At 50.9% G+C, this 17,615-nt stretch overlaps 1 protein-coding gene across 1 annotated transcript in view; it reads right to left on the reverse strand.

Annotated features, from left to right (window-relative positions):
- PLB1 (phospholipase B1) overlaps positions 1 to 17,615 on the reverse strand; it is a 125,169-nt gene that overhangs the window by 46,249 nt on the left and 61,305 nt on the right. Inside the window, exons 19-30 of the mRNA XM_007191426.2 lie at positions 17,143 to 17,216; positions 15,567 to 15,610; positions 12,448 to 12,556; positions 9,198 to 9,249; positions 8,756 to 8,836; positions 7,474 to 7,539; positions 7,021 to 7,121; positions 4,893 to 4,974; positions 1,823 to 1,927; positions 1,615 to 1,710; positions 1,309 to 1,380; positions 181 to 219 (exon numbers count right to left, since the gene is read on the reverse strand). Coding sequence (XP_007191488.2) covers positions 181 to 219; positions 1,309 to 1,380; positions 1,615 to 1,710; positions 1,823 to 1,927; positions 4,893 to 4,974; positions 7,021 to 7,121; positions 7,474 to 7,539; positions 8,756 to 8,836; positions 9,198 to 9,249; positions 12,448 to 12,556; positions 15,567 to 15,610; positions 17,143 to 17,216 — 921 coding nt within the window. The remainder of the gene's footprint in view (positions 1 to 180; positions 220 to 1,308; positions 1,381 to 1,614; positions 1,711 to 1,822; positions 1,928 to 4,892; positions 4,975 to 7,020; positions 7,122 to 7,473; positions 7,540 to 8,755; positions 8,837 to 9,197; positions 9,250 to 12,447; positions 12,557 to 15,566; positions 15,611 to 17,142; positions 17,217 to 17,615) is intronic.

A 17,615-nucleotide genomic window follows, 5' to 3' on the forward strand; every position in this document is an offset into this window, starting at 1 on the left:
CTGCCCTCCCCGCTGTCTGAAGGTGTAGGTGGATGGACTTCACAGAAGAGTGTGAATCCCCCCCGACTGCCCATCGGGAACACCTGCCCACATTCCCACCCCGCCTTGCAGGGCTGGTCCCAGCTCGGGGGCCGCCCACTGCATTGGCGGCTGAGCCGAAAGGAAGCAACGAGCGGATACCTGCACAGTGTTCTTGTAGGTGCTCAGAAATGGCCAGGCCTGTGAGGGGAAGGGGGGTGGTGAGCCACCGCAGCAAGTTGACTTGCTTCTTGCTCTGCTCCGGTGCGCAGAAACACTTTCCACATTCCCAAGCCCCCTGCCACCAGGCTGACCGCTGGGCTCCCATCCAGGATGTACCCGGCCTTCTCTGCAAGCCTCTTGAACAACCGGAACAAACCCTGCACGGCCCCCAGGAATGAGCACCTCTGCTCTTTGCCTCCCACCCAACTGGCTGAGGTGGCTGGGTCACCTCTCTTTCTCCACACTGCCCCTTCCCAGCAGAGCCTCACTTTCTGCTAATACAAGCCCATGTCCCCTACTCCCAGGCCCCCTTCCCACCCCATGCCACTCCCGCCCGGCAGCAGCCTGGGCGCCTCCCGCCCAGACAAGAAAAGCCAGGCGCTTTGAGGTCCTGCCCCCTGCAAGCCCCAGCTGAGTGGGTTCCCATCCCAGGCCTGGGACCCCTCTGGGAATCTAGGGGAACTGACAGAGGTGAGGGAGCAGCTGTAAAGGTCGAAGAATCTTTCTGACCATTTGTGAGTGAACGTGGAGATCTGCTTTGCCTTTCTGGTGAATGTCTGCTTTCTTAGCTCTGGCTTCCAATGGACCTTCCACCCCCAAACCCCACCTCCATCCTAGAAGATATTCTTCTAGGTCTCAGCCCCTCACTCTTTCCATCCTACCATGGGGACAGTGGCACTATGGAGATGGGGTATCCTCTGTCCCTTCCTGCCCTGGAGGTCCTCCCCACCCCTGGCCTTCGAAATGAGATCTGGATGGTGCTGCCATGTCCCTCTGCCCAGCTGGAAAGAGCCGTGTGCAGACTTATGCCAGGGCTCGCTGGGACATGGGGAGACAGAGGCGAGCTCTAGGGTCTCCCGGCCACTGGCTGTCACCCTTCACAGTCCAATCAGATGGGGCATTGTGGATGGCTAACTGGAGTCTGGAATGGGTGGGTAGGTGAACAGAGCTGGGGGTGGGGGTGAGAACCTGGGATGGAAGGAACTGAGAAACCTTCATGAGAGACTTTGAAAGGCTGGGAAAGAGGCTTTAGGTAGACCCCTGGCAAGGCTGCGCTCTTCACCGTACCTGGTCTGGACATGTGATATTGACCTTGTCTTCAAACTCATGCTTTCTTGTCTTCTGGCCGACAGGTTCCAGCTAAACCAAGAAGCAGGAGGATGCAGAGTGAGAAAGAGGTGGCAAGAATGGAAAAGTCAGGATGCAGGGTGGGGCTGGAGAAGGGAGGGAGGGACGGAGGAAATGGGGTTTATCGTCATCGCCGTGCAAGGAATCACACAGCCTGAGTGATGGGCCTCTGAAGTCCGCCGAAAGCTTCCTGGAATCTTTTTCCTATCAGAGGGAGAATAATTTTTCCTACCTCGGTCATCTTACCATGTTGTTCCACAGGGCCCAGGCTGCGTGGGCATGAGCCTTCCTACTGAAGTGGAAACAGTCAGGAGCGAAGAAAGAGCTGTCAGGCAACCCCTCCTGGTCACAGGACAGAATAGAGGGGCTGTGTTATAGGGACATCGGATAACACAAATGATGCTCAGAAACAGCTGGGCACACCTGTGGCTCCCAGTTATCCACGAGGCTTTACCGGGGTCTTTGGCATTTCCACTTTCTCAAAGAACGGCTGCACGACCACTGTAAAATCTTCCCTCGTGTCATATCGCCCACTCTCGACCAGCTGGTGAGTCCCCTCCTGCAGGAGGAAGGGGGACAGGGGTCAGGAGACTCTCTGCATCCGCCCGGTCTTTGTGCGAACTCTTTCTCCACTACAGAATTAAACAGAGTCTGACTTTTGAGTAAAATCAATCTGCAGCAAAATCCCAACTGATCAGGAGCCAGCTAGTTACTTTTTAGATCAGGCTTTATCTCAACCCCTGCCCCTAACCTCTACTGCCTTTGCATCTATTTGACCTAGGCTGGGAAAAAAGAAAAACCCATGTCCATCAGTTTGATCCTCTTTTAAAGCTTCTGATTAAAGACTAGGGTGGGCTTCCCTGGTGGCGCAGTGGTTGAGAATCTGCCTGCCGATGCAGGGGACACGGGTTCGAGCCCTGGTCTGGGAGGGTCCCACATGCCATGGAGCGGCTAGGCCCGTGAGCCACACCTGCTGAGCCTGCGCGTCTGGAGCCTGTGCTCCGCAACAAGAGAGGCCGCGATGGTGAGAGGCCCGTGCACCGCGATGAAGAGTGGCCCCCGCTTGCCACAACTAGAGAAAGCCCTCACACAGAAACGAAGACCCAACTCAGCCATAAATAAATAAATAAATAAATAAATTAAAAAAAAAAAAAAAAAAGACTAGGGTGGAAGTGGGGTGAGTACAAATTTGATTAAATGACTTTTTTGGATAACCCTTACATTTATTTCTGTCCTACATGTGTTCAGAAAATCAAAGGTGAATCAACAGTGACGTTTAATGCCTATTTATATCACTTATGCATTAAGTGAGTGTGAGCACGTGTGCTCCTGTGTGTGTACACTTGAGATTCTCAGATCTGTCTAGGAGGTAACAGAGCTGTTACTTTCATAGCTTCCACTTGGGCTCAGTTCCAGAAGGACCAGTTACCCCAGTTCTGGCTCCCACTTCTCCCAGACTCTGCTATTTCACTGCTTGCCGGGTTTCCATCATTTGGACCAGGACCTTGGCTGGAGGGGGAAGTCAGGCTTCCACACCCAGAACATTAGAGCAGTCACTTCAGAAGACATCATGACATCAAGAACACCTTCTTTTTCCAGCCAGAAAAAGAGTCCCCATGCTGGGGATACCTCACCTCTGACCTCCTGGGGGGAGTCTCTTCCAGTTACATGTAGAGCCTTGACGAAGCCAGAAGGTGCAATACCGCTAACTAGTTGTGTGACTTTCAGCAAGATGCTTTCCCTCTCTGGACCTCTGTTTCCTCATCTGTAAGTGGAGGATGTTCACCGAGGCCTGGACCACCCCTAAGTCCCTTTCAGTGTTGCCAGTGCCTCCGTGGATCAGCCATAATGGCTCACAGTGGAGCCTTGCACCTCTTGAGAAATAAAGGAAATAGTGTGGAGAATGCCTAGCAAATGGTGGGTATTAACAGCAATGATCATCTCCAAGGAGAAGGACGGAATGATAGCTTTAGCAGGAAGTAGAGAGTCAGAGGATTCAGAGAGAGGGCATGATGGCCTCACGTGGCTGAGCTGTGAGCCTGTCCAGGATGCTAGATCAGGGTCTCTGTGGTAACCAAGTTCAGACCTGGGAACAGCTGGCCAATCCAGAGAGGTCAGTGAAGGCCATTTTTGTGACTAGTTCTCCTTCTCTTTAGTTGCCCAGCATCTGGACCCATTTCCTATATTAACAAAAAACCAAACTCCACTGTATGAAGACCAGCCTGACTTGCACTGCAGAAGGTGAGAAACCCAGATGCTGGCTTTCCCAATGCCCCTCACACATGCCCACGGGTCGCCCAGTAGATGCTCCCGCTTCAGGCTTTGGTTTGGAAGCTAGTGATAGAAAGATGGAGGGACAGCACAGAATCCATTCTGCTGGGGGTGGCAGCTGCATCCAGTTCCTAGAAGAGCAGTGACAGTGGTGTCCATGGTGTCTCCACTGGACTAGTTCCTTGGCCTGATTTTTATTCTTATGGCTTGGCTCCTAGAATTCCAAGACTCTGCAATTTCTGGTGGCTTGGCCTCTGACCTTAGCTCTTCCAGGTATTCTGCTTAAATAATACATCTGGATTAATAATAAATAATAAATTAACCGGAATTGCATACACGCTTGTTGCTTGCACCCAAACCCCACCTGGAAAAGGTTTGCTTTCATGGCCATAACCTCGGCTGCCTTCCCTCTCCTGGTGAGGCATGGACTTCCTCGCCTGAGACAGAGGCACCTGCTCACGGCAGAAGGAAGTGCGGCTGGGGAGTCACCCAGAGGGCCGGGGGATGGCCTCAGAGGATGATAAACAGAGGTTCATTCCCCTGAGCCCTGACACCGCTGGCAGATACGGCTGCCTTGAAAGAGGCTGCAGGGAAGGGCTCTGCTCCAAGGAGTCCATGGACTTGAAGGATGGATCCACCCTGGAAGCTGTCTGCAGCCCACTCCAGAAGAGCTGGAAGACTACCATCGTTCTCTCGAGTGACTGGATGATTATTTGGGGGAAAACTCAAGAGAGTCAAGGGAGTCAGCTGCTCTGGTCAAAGATTTGATGGAGAAAGGCCTAAAAGGAACAACCCACAGGATGTTGGGAGAGCATCTGCTGACTTTCTTTCTCCCTGTGCACCCCAATAACATCTGTTCCCCCTGGAGGGGAGGGCAGAGGGAATGCATGTTCTCGCACTGAATCCTCCAGACTCTCTCGGGCAGCAAGAGTTCCCCCAACCCCATCCCCAGGAGTCAGAGCCTTGTACTCATTCTCCATGGACAATTGGAAATACTCGTTTTTGTGCAAGGCCGGGAACTGAGATTTGATCACATGTGTTCAGTGACTCGGCTCTATAACTTGATTCAAATACATTGAACCTGCTGCCTTGCGGTGGGGGGCAGGGGGGAGTATTAAAATCTGCAAACTGGTCAGTGGTAACATCACACACAGCTGGGGTCAACATAAACTAAGTGTCTGTTCGTTTTCTAAGCAGAGTGATGAAACCACACAGCGGTTGCTGTGCAGTCTTGGAAGCCTTTCCCGGCTTACCTGATACTTCTTATTCACTTCGATGAGGGAGGCAAGTTCTGTTGAGTTATCGTCAAACTTCAAGACACAGGGACACAGATTCCTGCAGGCCAAACCAAAGAGATGCCCCATCCACCAGGACCCCTGGCTGATTGCATGATGCAGAAGCGTTGGCTTGAGATCCAGAATATATTTAACTCGGAGGTACCAGAAGCCTGTGCTAACAGGGCCCTGGCTGGCTAACCTGTCAATTGTACCAGATGGAAGTGAAGAAAATTTCCCAGACCTGGATTTGCCCATGAAAACGAAATAGTTACGTCTTCTGACATCTGCAGGAGTGACTTTTACGGAGCTGCGTTATCTTATGAACGTCTGAGAACAGTGTGGTACAGATAAGGCATGCCTCCTTTTAAATAATAGTGACACCAATAATAATAATGCTAACGCATATTGACTGTTTACTGTGCCAAGAGTTTTATGGGTATTAACTTGGTTAATCCTCTTAGCAATTCTAGCAGATGTATTTTCATTAACCCCATTTTATAGATGAGAAAACTGAGGTTCAGCATGGTTAAGTAGTTTCTCAAGGTCACATGGATGCTGAGTGTGGGAGCCAGGACTTGAACTTAAGTCTGCCTGGTCTGAACCTGAGCTCTTAATCCCTAGTTAAGCTGCTTCTGTCCAGTCCGTACTTCTGCCCTGACTAGCCAACTTGCAAATCTGGGCTTTTGGTCCAGGGGGAGGAGGTGATAATAGTGAGGATGGCTCAGTGTAGACTCAGTGCCACCAAGGAAAGCACAGCCACTGAGACGGGACAGCTGAGAGGCAGCGAGTGCAGGGCACTGGAGAGGTGGCAGGACAAGGTGACCCTGAGTCTTCCTAACCCCACAGCCAGTGACTTGGCCATTCCAGGTTGGACTCTGAACCTTTAGCTTTAATTGTCTAAAGACCTTGCAGTGATGGGCAGCCAGAGACTTTTGGGTGAGCTGCTCTGAAATGGAATGAACAAGCTGAGCCCCCCGTGTGGCCCAGTGACTGGGGAGAGTGGGAGCAGGGGAGCAGGGGATGAGGCAGCAGCCGAAAATAGCACGCCTGACACCGGCTGTGCTAACAGGCACGTGCCACCCTGCAGCCATCCTGCTCACAGCAGCCTCAGGCCTTCCGCAGGGCACCTGTGCAGTCAAGGCCCCCAGGGGCAGTTTGGCATGGATCTCCAGGGAAGAGAGATACCCCTTCACTTCCCTATCACTGGAGAGAGACTCCAGCCAAGACACCCCTTCACTTCCTAGAGCAAATCTGACCCTTGTGAATTATTCATTCAGGCATTCAGCAAACAGCCACGGAGGCCCTGCACCGTGCTGGCAGTGACTCGGACACAGAGTTCAGGGCTTGTGGGGGAGAGGCACACGGGTCATTATCACGTGATGTGCTCGGGGCAGCGGTGGAGGCCTCTACAGAGCTGGGGAGGGGAGAAGGGGGTGGGGGGCACAGCCACTGTGACCTGGGCTAATGGTCCAGAGGAGACCTTGCGGGAAGGGACGGTTCATGCTTGGGGTAGAAGGACATCTTATTCCTGAGGGTCATGTGTAACATTAGCAGGGCAGCCATCTTTGGCTCTGGAGGCGGGGGATGAAGGCGGCCTCTCGGGACCAGGGCTCTTGCTCTTGGTGGCGGGGGATAAGACTGTCCTCTAGACCACGCTGATTCTGACTTGACCACCCTCTCTTTTAGAAAGTGACAATAGCCCTACCTTTGTGAATGCCCAGCCTGGAGCACCCACGCTGACCAGAGGCTCCTTCTGTCCTGGAGCTGGGCCTCTGGGAGGGGGCAGGGCACACTTAGAAGGAGGCCCTAGCGGTGGCCAGTGAGACCGGCCCACAGAGGCTCGTTCCCTCCACCATGTTTTACTCTTCCCTCCCTGGAGGACTGAAGGGTGTCCTGAGCTGTCTGGCAATAGAAGCACGTCGGGTTGCAAACGCATGACCTCCAAGGGTACGGGAAGCCCCTCCTGGGGCGTCTCCTCCAGGCTAGACCGTGGGGTCTTAGCCCTCCTCACACTCCTGCCCTTGGTTTTTCTAACTAACCAGAGTCACTCTCTGCTGAGGGTCCCACGGCTTTTTCAGGAATAGGTGGAGAACTTCCAACTCACCGGAGGATCAGCCTCGGGCACCTGACAGTCTTCTCCTGGTACAGCTCCCTCAGGCTGATGATCTCCATGATCTTTACCAGGTTCACAAACGCCCGAGGCACCTGAGCAAAGGCAAGGTCCGTCCCCAAGAGGATCGAGGCCAGGCTGCTTCAGCCTCTCACCCGGGGCTGGGGCCGGTGTCTCCTGCTGGCTATCAGGTCTGTGGCCTTTCATCTGGCCCCAACCACAGCCTTCACCCCTGCCCCCTCTCTCCCCTCTGCTCCCTGTTGATGCATATGTGTTCAGGCTGCTGGGGCCAGGACTGACAGCACGGTCTGTGCTGGTGTCCAGGAGAAGGGGACCTGGCAGGGAGGTCTCAACAGGAAGCCAGAGCCGCCTCCAGGCTAAGACTGAGGCCCAAGGAGGAGGCCTGTGGCTGAGCTGCCCTGAGGCCGTGTGGCCTGGCCTCTGTACCTCGGCATGGAGGATATCCAGAGCCTTCCCGATGTTGTCCGTGAAGTTCTGCGGAGAATAGCGGACCTGCAGGAAGAGGGAAGGTCTCTGACCCCATTCATCACCCCATCTCTCGGTAGACCAGGACCACTTCCTCTCCTGGGTCCCCTCCTCCCTGTATTTCAGCCAGAATGGGCAACACTGAAACACAGGCTATCTTTTGGGGCCCTAGCCGCCACCCTCACCCCACGGTCCTCAGGCTTGAGGTGAAGGCTGTGACCCTCAGGGAAACACTCTTTCTTCTGCATGGAGCTATGGAAAGCTCTGGATCCACTTCACGTCAACTAGATGTAGGGCCTTCGCCAAAGCACATCACACCTCTGGGCCCCTCTAAATTGGGGTGTTGGAGCAGGGGACCTCTAGGATCTCCTACAGCTTGAACATTGTTTGGTCCTAGGGGCTGATCACTTCTGATGGAACCTCAAGTGCCTGGGAAGCCAAAGCTCAATCAAATCACTTAAGGAGATTATGAGAGGGGAAGAGGGTCCTGCAAACCGCCTTCCCAAGCATAAATACATTTTAATGGTGATTTCCCCTGATCTCGATACTTGTGGTTTTCAAACTTTTTAAAAAAGCAGTGGAACCCTGTCTCTGAATGAAATTTAGCCAAGAGCCCTGCTCTACCAAATGGATCAAAGCCTCAAGGGAGGTGGGGGAGGGACCCATGGTCCCACCTCCCGCCCCGCCCCACCCTGGCAGCCAGCAGGCCCCAGGCCCCACTGTGGGCCCTTCGCATTGCAGCTTGAAACCCCCAGACCCTGGTGACTTTGATGCCAGGAAAACAGGCCTTGAGGGGTCTGGGGGGCAGGGTCACCCCTTGGGACAGTTGCTCCCAGGCCACAGCTAGACCCACCACTTTGCTCTGCTGGTCTCCTTTCTTCCTGACAAAGCTTCTCATGTTTCTGGCCCAGTTGGAAAGTCTCCTGCTCTCTGTAAACCTCTGATGCCACCCCTCCCTCCCCCACCCCCCCAAATCCCATGGCAGCTCTGACCCCAGACCTCTCTTCTGTGTGCAGCTCTAGAAACACATCAGCACGGTGAGTTGTCTGTATCTCCCTGCCCTGGCGGTGTGAGTTCATCGCAAACAGAGCCTGTGTTTCAGTGTCTGCGTGGCCCCAGATACATTGCCCAGGCTGGATCCATGCCCGACTACCAGCCAAGTCCCAACCCAGCTGCACTGCTCCAGCGACCTGGGGTGGAAATCCTTCCCAGGGGAGTCTTGGGTGAGGGCCTGGAGACCTACCGGGTCATCGCAGACATCACAGAGGTCATTGCCTCCTATAAACAGGGTTATTATCTTCCAATCTTCCTGGAAATTTATATTCTGAAATGAATAGGAAACAAACAAGTAAAAGCCTTGCCCCAGAGTCAAGTCCAGGAAAATACAAAGTGCTGAATGCTGTAGGGATGAGTCCTCACACACAGGAGAATTTAGTGGGGACATTAATAATTTCTGTTCTTTGGTTTGTGGGTCCTGAGGTCAGAGGTCACAGGTGCTAAATTATTTGTTGTTTTTTTAAAGGTGGCCTCTCTGGATTCCCATGTGGCCTTGTCCCCCCCACCCCCACCCCCACCCCGCTCCCACCCCAGAGCTGACCCTCTCTGTCTCCATCATCCTCCCACCCACTACCTCCTCTGGGCATCCTACCTCAAGTGCTCCCAGGTGCCACCTCCCCTAGACTTACCGTGTAATTCTTCATCAGGTCCACCAGCCTCCTGGCCTGAGCAGATAAATTCCTGCAGGCACACACAGGAAGAAGTCATGTGACCAGCGGGGGTTGTGAAGCTGGGGTCGGGAGGGGACTTAGCAGAGAAATCGGGAATAAGATATGTAGCAGGAAAACTGGACTGAAGGCCATGCCCTGTCACACAGCTCCTTCCCCACTCGGTCTCTGCTGGGGGTGGGAGTCATGAGTGTGCCTTGGGAAGGGCAGAGCTCCCTACATATGAGGGGGTGACTGTTAGCGGGACTGTTTTCTGATTGGTGTATTTGACTTCATAGTTTTCTTTCTCTTCCAAGCCAGGCTCATTCAGGACAAATAGAGGGCTGCATATGAGTGTTTCATGTCACACATGGCTATTTCTGCAGGTGGCAAGACCTCAGCTGCAAGGGTGCCCTCACTTTCAACGTGACATGGTTGAGTCAGACACACCTGGGTGTGACATTTAGTTGCTTCTTGCTAACTGTGGGAATGTGACTTAAATTCTCATCCAAAAGATAGGAGATAACCCCCCCTACCTTAATGGGTCTTAGTAGAGATGAGCAAAGCAGCCTCATGGGGTAAGAGCCACTCTTGGTGCCAGGCAGCATATGGGTTTGAATCCTGCTTCCACCCCTGACCAGCTGTGAGACCTCGGCAAAGTACTTAACCTTGCAAACCCTCAGTTTCTTCCTTTGGAAGATGGGGATGGCAAGCATACCTTCTTCACAGAGATGTTGGGTGAATTAAATAAGGTGCCCATAAAGAACTTAAAAGAGCACATGGTAAACATCCATATTAGAAACAATCCATTGAATTATTTCTACCATCATCACCACCACCATCATCACCATCACCATCAATAAAGTCCCTGGCACAGGACTTAGAAACATTAGTTGTCACCCTCTTCCTCTCTTAATTATTAGCCCAACTGGCCTGCTCTTAGTCATAATAGGCTAGGTATCAGATCACCTGGGTGGAGACTTTGGGGAAACCACTTCACCTCTTTGAGGCTCAGTTTCCTCATCTATTGCTCTGAAGTTAGCAGGGCTGCTGTTCTTTCTATGGACCAGAATTTTGGATGATTACTTGGCCACTGTGAGCCTCAATATCATCATTAAGAAAACATGGGCATCTGACCCTCTGCTCTGTCCATCTCACAGTTGCTGTTCAGAACACAAGAGATAACAAACGTGAGGGTACTATGTAATTGCACACTGCTATATACACATAAAGGGTCGTTATTTGACCTGTGGTAAAGCCTGGGGGCACAAAGATGACAGACCACGTGGTCGAGATAATGCATTTGTTCAGGCCACTTCATCTCTCTGGGCTACAGTTTCTTCATCTGTAATGGTAATAGTAATAATAATCTGGAATAATAATCCCCAACTCTTCCCTACAACACAGGACATGCTTGGACAAATAAATGACTCACACGAAAGAGCCCCAAGGCCTTGGGAAGTCAGGGAAGAAATCCAGGGCCATATGAATTACACTCCATTTTTCATTACATTTATGCTTTCAACTAAGGTTTCATTCTTGGGTGCCTTCCTGACCTAATCATGCTTAGAACTGCCTCTCCTCTTACACCACCAGCTGAAATATGCTTGGAGAAAAGCAAGATTAAGGTAATATTAACGTAAGCCTAAAATTTTAAGCCGTAAACCGGTAGCCTTTCACCCCCTCCCCACCAAAAGGAAAATGAAGCCACCGAATTCGTTATAACACCTATTAGGTTTTGTATGATCTCTGCTTCAGATAATCTGTCACTTTTCCTGTCCTGAATAAATAAGAGTTACTCTAGTCGGGGACTCGTAGATTCAAGACGGTGTTGAGAGCTGGGAGAATGATGTCAGGGGACCTAGGAACCTAAACATAGGAATCCCTAGGAACTACATAGTAAAGTTCGTGATTATTCTGGAAGAAACAGAGGATTAAGAAACAAAAAGGATCTTTCCATTTATTTTTCCTACATTAGATGTGGCACTCACTGGTTCTCTGACTGGCAGCAAACCCAAAGAAGCACTCAGGGTTCTGGGATGGTGGGGAGAAATGGAGCTGTAGGACCCAGGAAAGCCGACCCCGCTCTCTGGAACCCTGCATCCAGTGCCCTTGGACCACGACTCAGTGGTCCTGTTGCTCACGAACAGTTTTCCCCAGGTGGGTCCTGCAGCCCTGCTGCACTGTTGCTGGGACCACCATCCTGTCTGTGCTATTTACAGCTCACCAGAACTTTCACTTTCAACACGGCACTGAGGGCCTCCCTGGTGGCGCAGTGGTTAAGAATCCGCCTGCCAGTGCAGGCGACACAGGTTCGAGCCCTGGTCCGGGAAGATCCTACATGCTGCGGAGCAACTAAGCCCGTGCACCACCACTACTGAGCCTGCGCTCTAGAGCCCGCGAGCCACAACTACTGAAGCCCACGTGCCACAACTACTGAAGCCTGCGGGCCTAGAGCCCGTGCTCTGCAACAAGAGAAGCCACAGCAATGAGAAGCCCGCACACTGCAACGAAGAGTAGCCCCCGCTTGCCGCAACTAGAGAAAGCCCGTGCGCAGCAACAAAGACCCAACGCAGCCAATAAATAAATAGATAGATACAACATTAAAGAAATAAAAGATGTTTTAAAAAAAACACCAAAAAACACGGCATTGAGCCTCCCAGCCGGCCCATGGGAGAGGTTCAGCCCCACCTCTTAGAGGCTAAGGCTTAGAGAGGCCAAGGGAGAAACCAGGGCTCGGACTCAGACACCCCCCACTCCCACCGGCGCCAGGACTGGTGCTCTTCCCATGAACCAGGAAGGATGCAAAGCATGGAGCCTGAAAAAGCCGCCTGAAAAGCAAGCCTGAGGAAGAGAGGGAGAAGGTGACACGAAAGACAGAGCATTAACAGAGTGGTGAGACTTGGGGCTCAGTGAGTCCTCCTATGGCTGCTGTCTTATGTGAACATAAGGTTTAGAGACGAGGCAAAGTAATTTGCTCAAAGCATGTACCTGGCATCAGAATCAACTGTGACTAGCTCCTGGGGGCGCGGCTGGTGGGTGGGCGAGCAGGTTTCGGGGTCCCACAGCAGAGGACACCCCCAAGAGAGCCCGCCCAATCCAGCCTTTGACCCTCAGCTCCTCCCCCAGGACCAAACCCCGAGCCTTTAGCCATACACCCTGGTCTAGGCTAAGCCCCCGACCGGGTTCCCAGGGGGCCCATGTGGTTCACCCCCAAGGCTCCACTGCTCACTCAGCTCGGGCTCCTGCCACGGCCTGGTTTAGGAAGGCCCCAGGACTGTTTTGTCTTCCGGTGCCAACAGAGAAACCCTTCAGGGACGGGTTGAACTCCCGGAGGATGTCTGGAAATATAAGGAAAAGATGTTCGTCGTCCCTGCCCCGAGGCGATCTTCAGATTCCTTTGATAAGTGCCAGGGGGTGCTGGCGACAAAACAGAGCGCCCACCCCACAGCCCTCACCCTTAGTGTTCGCTTGGCCCCCGAGATAAAATGTCCAGCAGGCTGATGCCAAACCGCGTGTGTGCTCAGCGGATCAGCGTTGAATAAACGCCAGTCTGGTTCAGGTGCTGCTCTCAGGTACTTTGCTCTTTTCTCTAAATATGTAACCCCTTTATTGAGATATAATTCACACAACGTAGAATTCACCAATTTAAAGTACCATTCAATAGCTTTTAGTACATTCATACAGTTGTGCCACCATCACCCCCATAAACTTTAGAACATTTTCATCGCCCCCAGAAGAAACTCCGTGTCCACTAGCAGTCACTGCCCATTTCTTCCAGCCCCGCGGCAACCACTAACCTACCTTCTATCTCTATACGTTTGCTTATTCTGGACATTCATATAAATGGAACCATACGATACAACATGTCCTTTGTGACTGGCTTCCCTCACTTAGCAAGTTATCAATGTTCATCCATGTTTAGCATGTATCAGTACTTCATTCCTTTTTACTGGCAAATAATATTCCATTGTATGGGTACAACTGTTCAAAGTATTCTCTCATAATCCTTTTTATTTCTATACTTACGTCTCCTCTTTCATTTCTGATTTTTAGGCTCTCTTCTCACCATCTACCTTGGTCAGTCTAATTGCTTGCTGATTTTGTTCATCTTTTCAACCTCATACATTCTAATGCCTTTACCATGCTGGATCTACACTTTTCACTCTGCGTCCCCCCAGCTTGGCTGAGAACTCCTGAGAGCAGGGTCTGTATACACCCCTGAGCCTCGCATGGGCTCAATAAATGTTTATGGACTGAATTAAGAATAACTCAAAGTTCAGAAAGGTTAGGAGAACTGTTAAAAGTCATACAGTTATTAAGAATAGAATCCTAGGCTAGAACCTGATCTCTCAGCTTGTGTTAGAGGGTACTTTCCCCAGACCTACTATCTACTAGGAACTGGCTAGGTATCAGTCAGGACTTTCAGGCATCATGCCATCCAGCAGAGCACTCTCTCCAACCAAGCACTGCTACAGGGCCTACACAACACAGATGGATTGAACTCATTCCTTGTGGCTCTGGGGACATTGTACCAATGGATGGCAATTACTCTGATCTACTCAATAGAAGGAAGAGCTGCGAGATCACTAGAGATATCTGAAAACGGAAGGGATTGTCCTAGACTCCCCATTACTCGAAGCATCCAGCATTGGCTAGCTAGGTACTTATCAGGAATGTCACAGAAGGCACTACTCATTGGACAGGACAAGAACTTGCCGGTGCATACAGTTACCTCTGCCAGGAACATTCAATCCCCTTTCCTTATCTGATGAATTCCAGTTCTTAAAGCCCTGTTTCAAAAGTCAGGGTAACAGCCTTCTTATTTATTTTCCCCTAAACTTTGTACATGGCTATAATTATTGGTACACATGTCTGTCTTTAGGGAGACATGTCCCTAAAGAGACTTCAGTGACGTCATCAGGGCAGGGACCTCACCTCATTCTCCTGTTTCCCAAGCACCCAGCACGGGTGTATTTGCTGGATTACATTGAATACGGAGTTGAACTGAGGTTCTGTTCTGACCCTACGTTCTCATGTTTGCCAACACATTGCCACGTGATTATTTCTCCATGGATTATCCAGTCCCTACAGTCAATCTGTCTTCACAACTCTAGTAAGGAAGTCTGAACAGGCAATGTTCCACTGCTGGGCTAAGCGTGTCAGGGGCGTCCACCCAGGTGACGCTGTCTTAATATTTTATAAATCATTTTAGTGAAAGATCTTGAGTCAGATGATTTCCAATCATGTTATCAACCACAATAGCGTGGGAATCAGAGAGCCCAGCAAGTTGTTGGGTATGCTGGCCCAGCTCATAGCCCAATTACATTCACAAAAGCAACCCAAATCATCTCCTAGAGATGGCGGAGCTTATTTATAGCTCTTGTGTGTGGACCTAGACATAAGGAAGATGGGAAGTACTTGTGCCACAGAACTGTACCTACTTAAAATCAACAGGATTTGCAAATAGCAAGAACAGATAACACACATGAAGTCCAACCAGTTCTGCCCATGTGGCGATCAAACCACCTTTATCATCAAAGTCTTGGTGACTTAAAGCTCAAATAATTTCTTAGCTGCTAAAGATATATTACAGAGGGATAATTACGAGAAAAGTAAATGAGAATGGGACCGATTAAATTCCTCTCAGGCAAAATCGTTAGCCAGAAGATTTTAAGGGAAAATAATTCAATTGTAACATTTTTTGTACGCGTACTTTAAGAACAAGCACTGTGCATGCACTAAGGAGAATAAAAAGATGAATAAGACCATTCAAAGAATGTAGTCAGGCTTAAAAAAAATCATTCCGAACAGGTTGTTGATGAAGTAATTTAAAGAAAAGTTTGCACCCCAAATATGGCTATGTTTGCACAGTCTGAACAAGGTAACTTCATCATCACTGCTGCAATAGCAGCGTTTCCTAAACCAACACCAGGAATACAACGTCTTTGTACGCAGTGGTGCCTAATACAGCCCAAGCCTAGATCAACGCCTCCCAGAAAAGAGCTCTGCTCTGAATGACAGGCAAAGCAAACATGGGTTTCCTTTACTTCCTTCTTCAATCATTTCTTAATAATAACTTGCACTAAGAGTTGGCGTGAGCATTCTTTCCCTCTTACTCTCTTCCTTCCTCGGACAAATACAATTTCTCTTAAAAAAAAAAAAAAGGCTTTAATCGCTCTCAAGCAACAGAGCAGAGCGACCGCCTCGGGGAAGCAGCGCCCCCTGCCGAACGCGGCTGTCTCCTGCCGCCCGGTTCCCTGCCAAGCCCGCGGCCGCCGCCAGGGGGAGCTGCAGAAACGCGCAGGGCTGCGGCGAGCCCGCCCCGGACCCCCGGGAGCGCGTACTCACTGGGCAAGGTGGTGACGCTGCTGAGGTTCTGATCGCCGCCGGCACTGCGTCGTCGTGGGGACAAAAAAGAAAATGCAAGTTAAAACTGCCAGCGACGCTGAAACACCTCAGACACCACCAAGACAGACCTTGCTCCTTCTGAGAAACACCCTGGGGGCTTGGGGCGTGCCCTTTCCTCATTATTTCTGTATAAAAACTGTAAAACCAGAATACAGCAACTTCTCTCTCCTTGCCCCACAAACCAGACCGTCCAAACAAAAAACTGGCTTAAACCGTCATGGCTGACTTTTTGTTTTTTAACTTTGAGCTTTGACCTTGAGGCAGGGGAATTAAGTGGGCCCCTTCAGCCCCATCTTCCAAAGGGGAAGTGGCCCTTCCTTGAATGCAGAGCCCAGCCCAGCGCCGACTAGCCAGTGCAGCTGTGCATTATTATTATTTAAAAAAAAAAAAAAAAAGTTTGCCTTCATGGTTCTCGTCCTGTTTGGCTTGGGGAAAACCCGGATTTTAAAGGGTATCTTCTAGAGAGCAACCCATCTTCTGAGCCGCTTCTAAAATTCCAAGGAAATCAAAGTTGGATGGGTTTCTAGGCATGAAAATAAGCAGCATTCCAGAGTTGATTGGATTCCCTCCTTTTCCATATCCCCTCATTCTCTGCCAAGTACGTCTGGGAACATTTCAAAGGTTCTCAAAACGTCTGGGGTTTAACTCTGTGTGGCATCGCCAGGGAGGATACCAGGGATTCAACGCTCAGGTTCAAGCTGGTGCCAGAGATGCTGGATTCCAGGTTGAGGGAACACCGAACCTGCCCTCTCCTGCTTGGCATGAGCTGGGCTTTCATAGCAGAGGTGGAGCAGGAGTGCTGCTCACCGCAGCCTGTGGCGGCCTGGGTTTGATCACAGGCAGAGCAGGAACAAGCCTGCACAAAATATACATGATGGGGGATGTGCTGGATTAGGGGTCAGGAGTCACTACTCTACTTTTTGCTCTCTTACCATCTGACTGTGTGATCTTGGACAGGTTACTTGCCCTCTCTGAGCCATGCTTCATCATCTGTAAAATGAAGGCCCTTTAATAATGATCCCAGCTACCATTTATACCTACCTTTGTGTCAGGCACTGTGCTGGGCATTTAAGTTCTCTGTAAGCCTCGCGACAATGCTAAGGCAGTATTATTGTCTCTGCATCAAAGATGAGACCAGCTCAGAGAGGTTGAATAACTTACCCAAGGTCACACAGAGCGGGCAGCTGGGGCTCCTACACAACCCTGGTTCTGAAGGCTGCTGCCTCCTTCTGAGGTGGCTGCCCAGAGGGAGGAATGCAAGCCACAACTTTTCCAACCCAAACGTCTGAGTAGTTTTTCCCCTAAACTCCTCCTGCTCAGGTCCTGGCTTGTTTTGGGGGAATATCTGGTTTGGGGAAGCTGATAAATACCTTCCTTAAATTAAACTTAGAAATTTCTCATGGAAAAGCACTAGGCTGACTCATCCTTCTGCTAGAGAACTTGTTTTCTACATGCTCAGGGGTCCTCCCCTGCCCTGCGACGGGGCATCTACGGGCCTTGCCACGCCTGCACTCACCTCCAGGACAGACCTCGATACTGAGTTGAGACATCCAGGACGTTCCCAGGCTTGGACCCGGCCCCATTACCTGCCTGAAAGGGAACCACAAGGGGGTGATTTCCCTGCCTGCTCGCCAGAGGGTCTGTGTTCTTGTCCTGGCCGGGCCGGAATGTCCGGCACTTTAGAATCTAGAGTCTTGATAGCACCATGTCTTGACCTGCATCCTGCCTTGTCAGAAACGAGTGCTAGTTGCCGCTGGGAATTCTGGGGCCCTCCAAGGGCGGCCTCACCCTGAGAAACCCTGCCCGGACCCTAGGCTGGCAGAAGCGCTCTGAAAATTATACTGCAGTGTACGGTTTTCCAGAGGACACATTTCAGGGCCCCATTTCCCTCATTTTTTAAAAGTCGTGAACTACATCATAAAAGGAAGTATCCTGTAATCCTTTGATATGAATAGGTCTCAAATATGTACAAATGGAAAAATTAAAAGG

This window comes from Balaenoptera acutorostrata, chromosome 12 (genome assembly GCF_949987535.1).
Source record: "Balaenoptera acutorostrata chromosome 12, mBalAcu1.1, whole genome shotgun sequence".
Lineage (NCBI taxonomy): Eukaryota > Metazoa > Chordata > Mammalia > Artiodactyla > Balaenopteridae > Balaenoptera > Balaenoptera acutorostrata.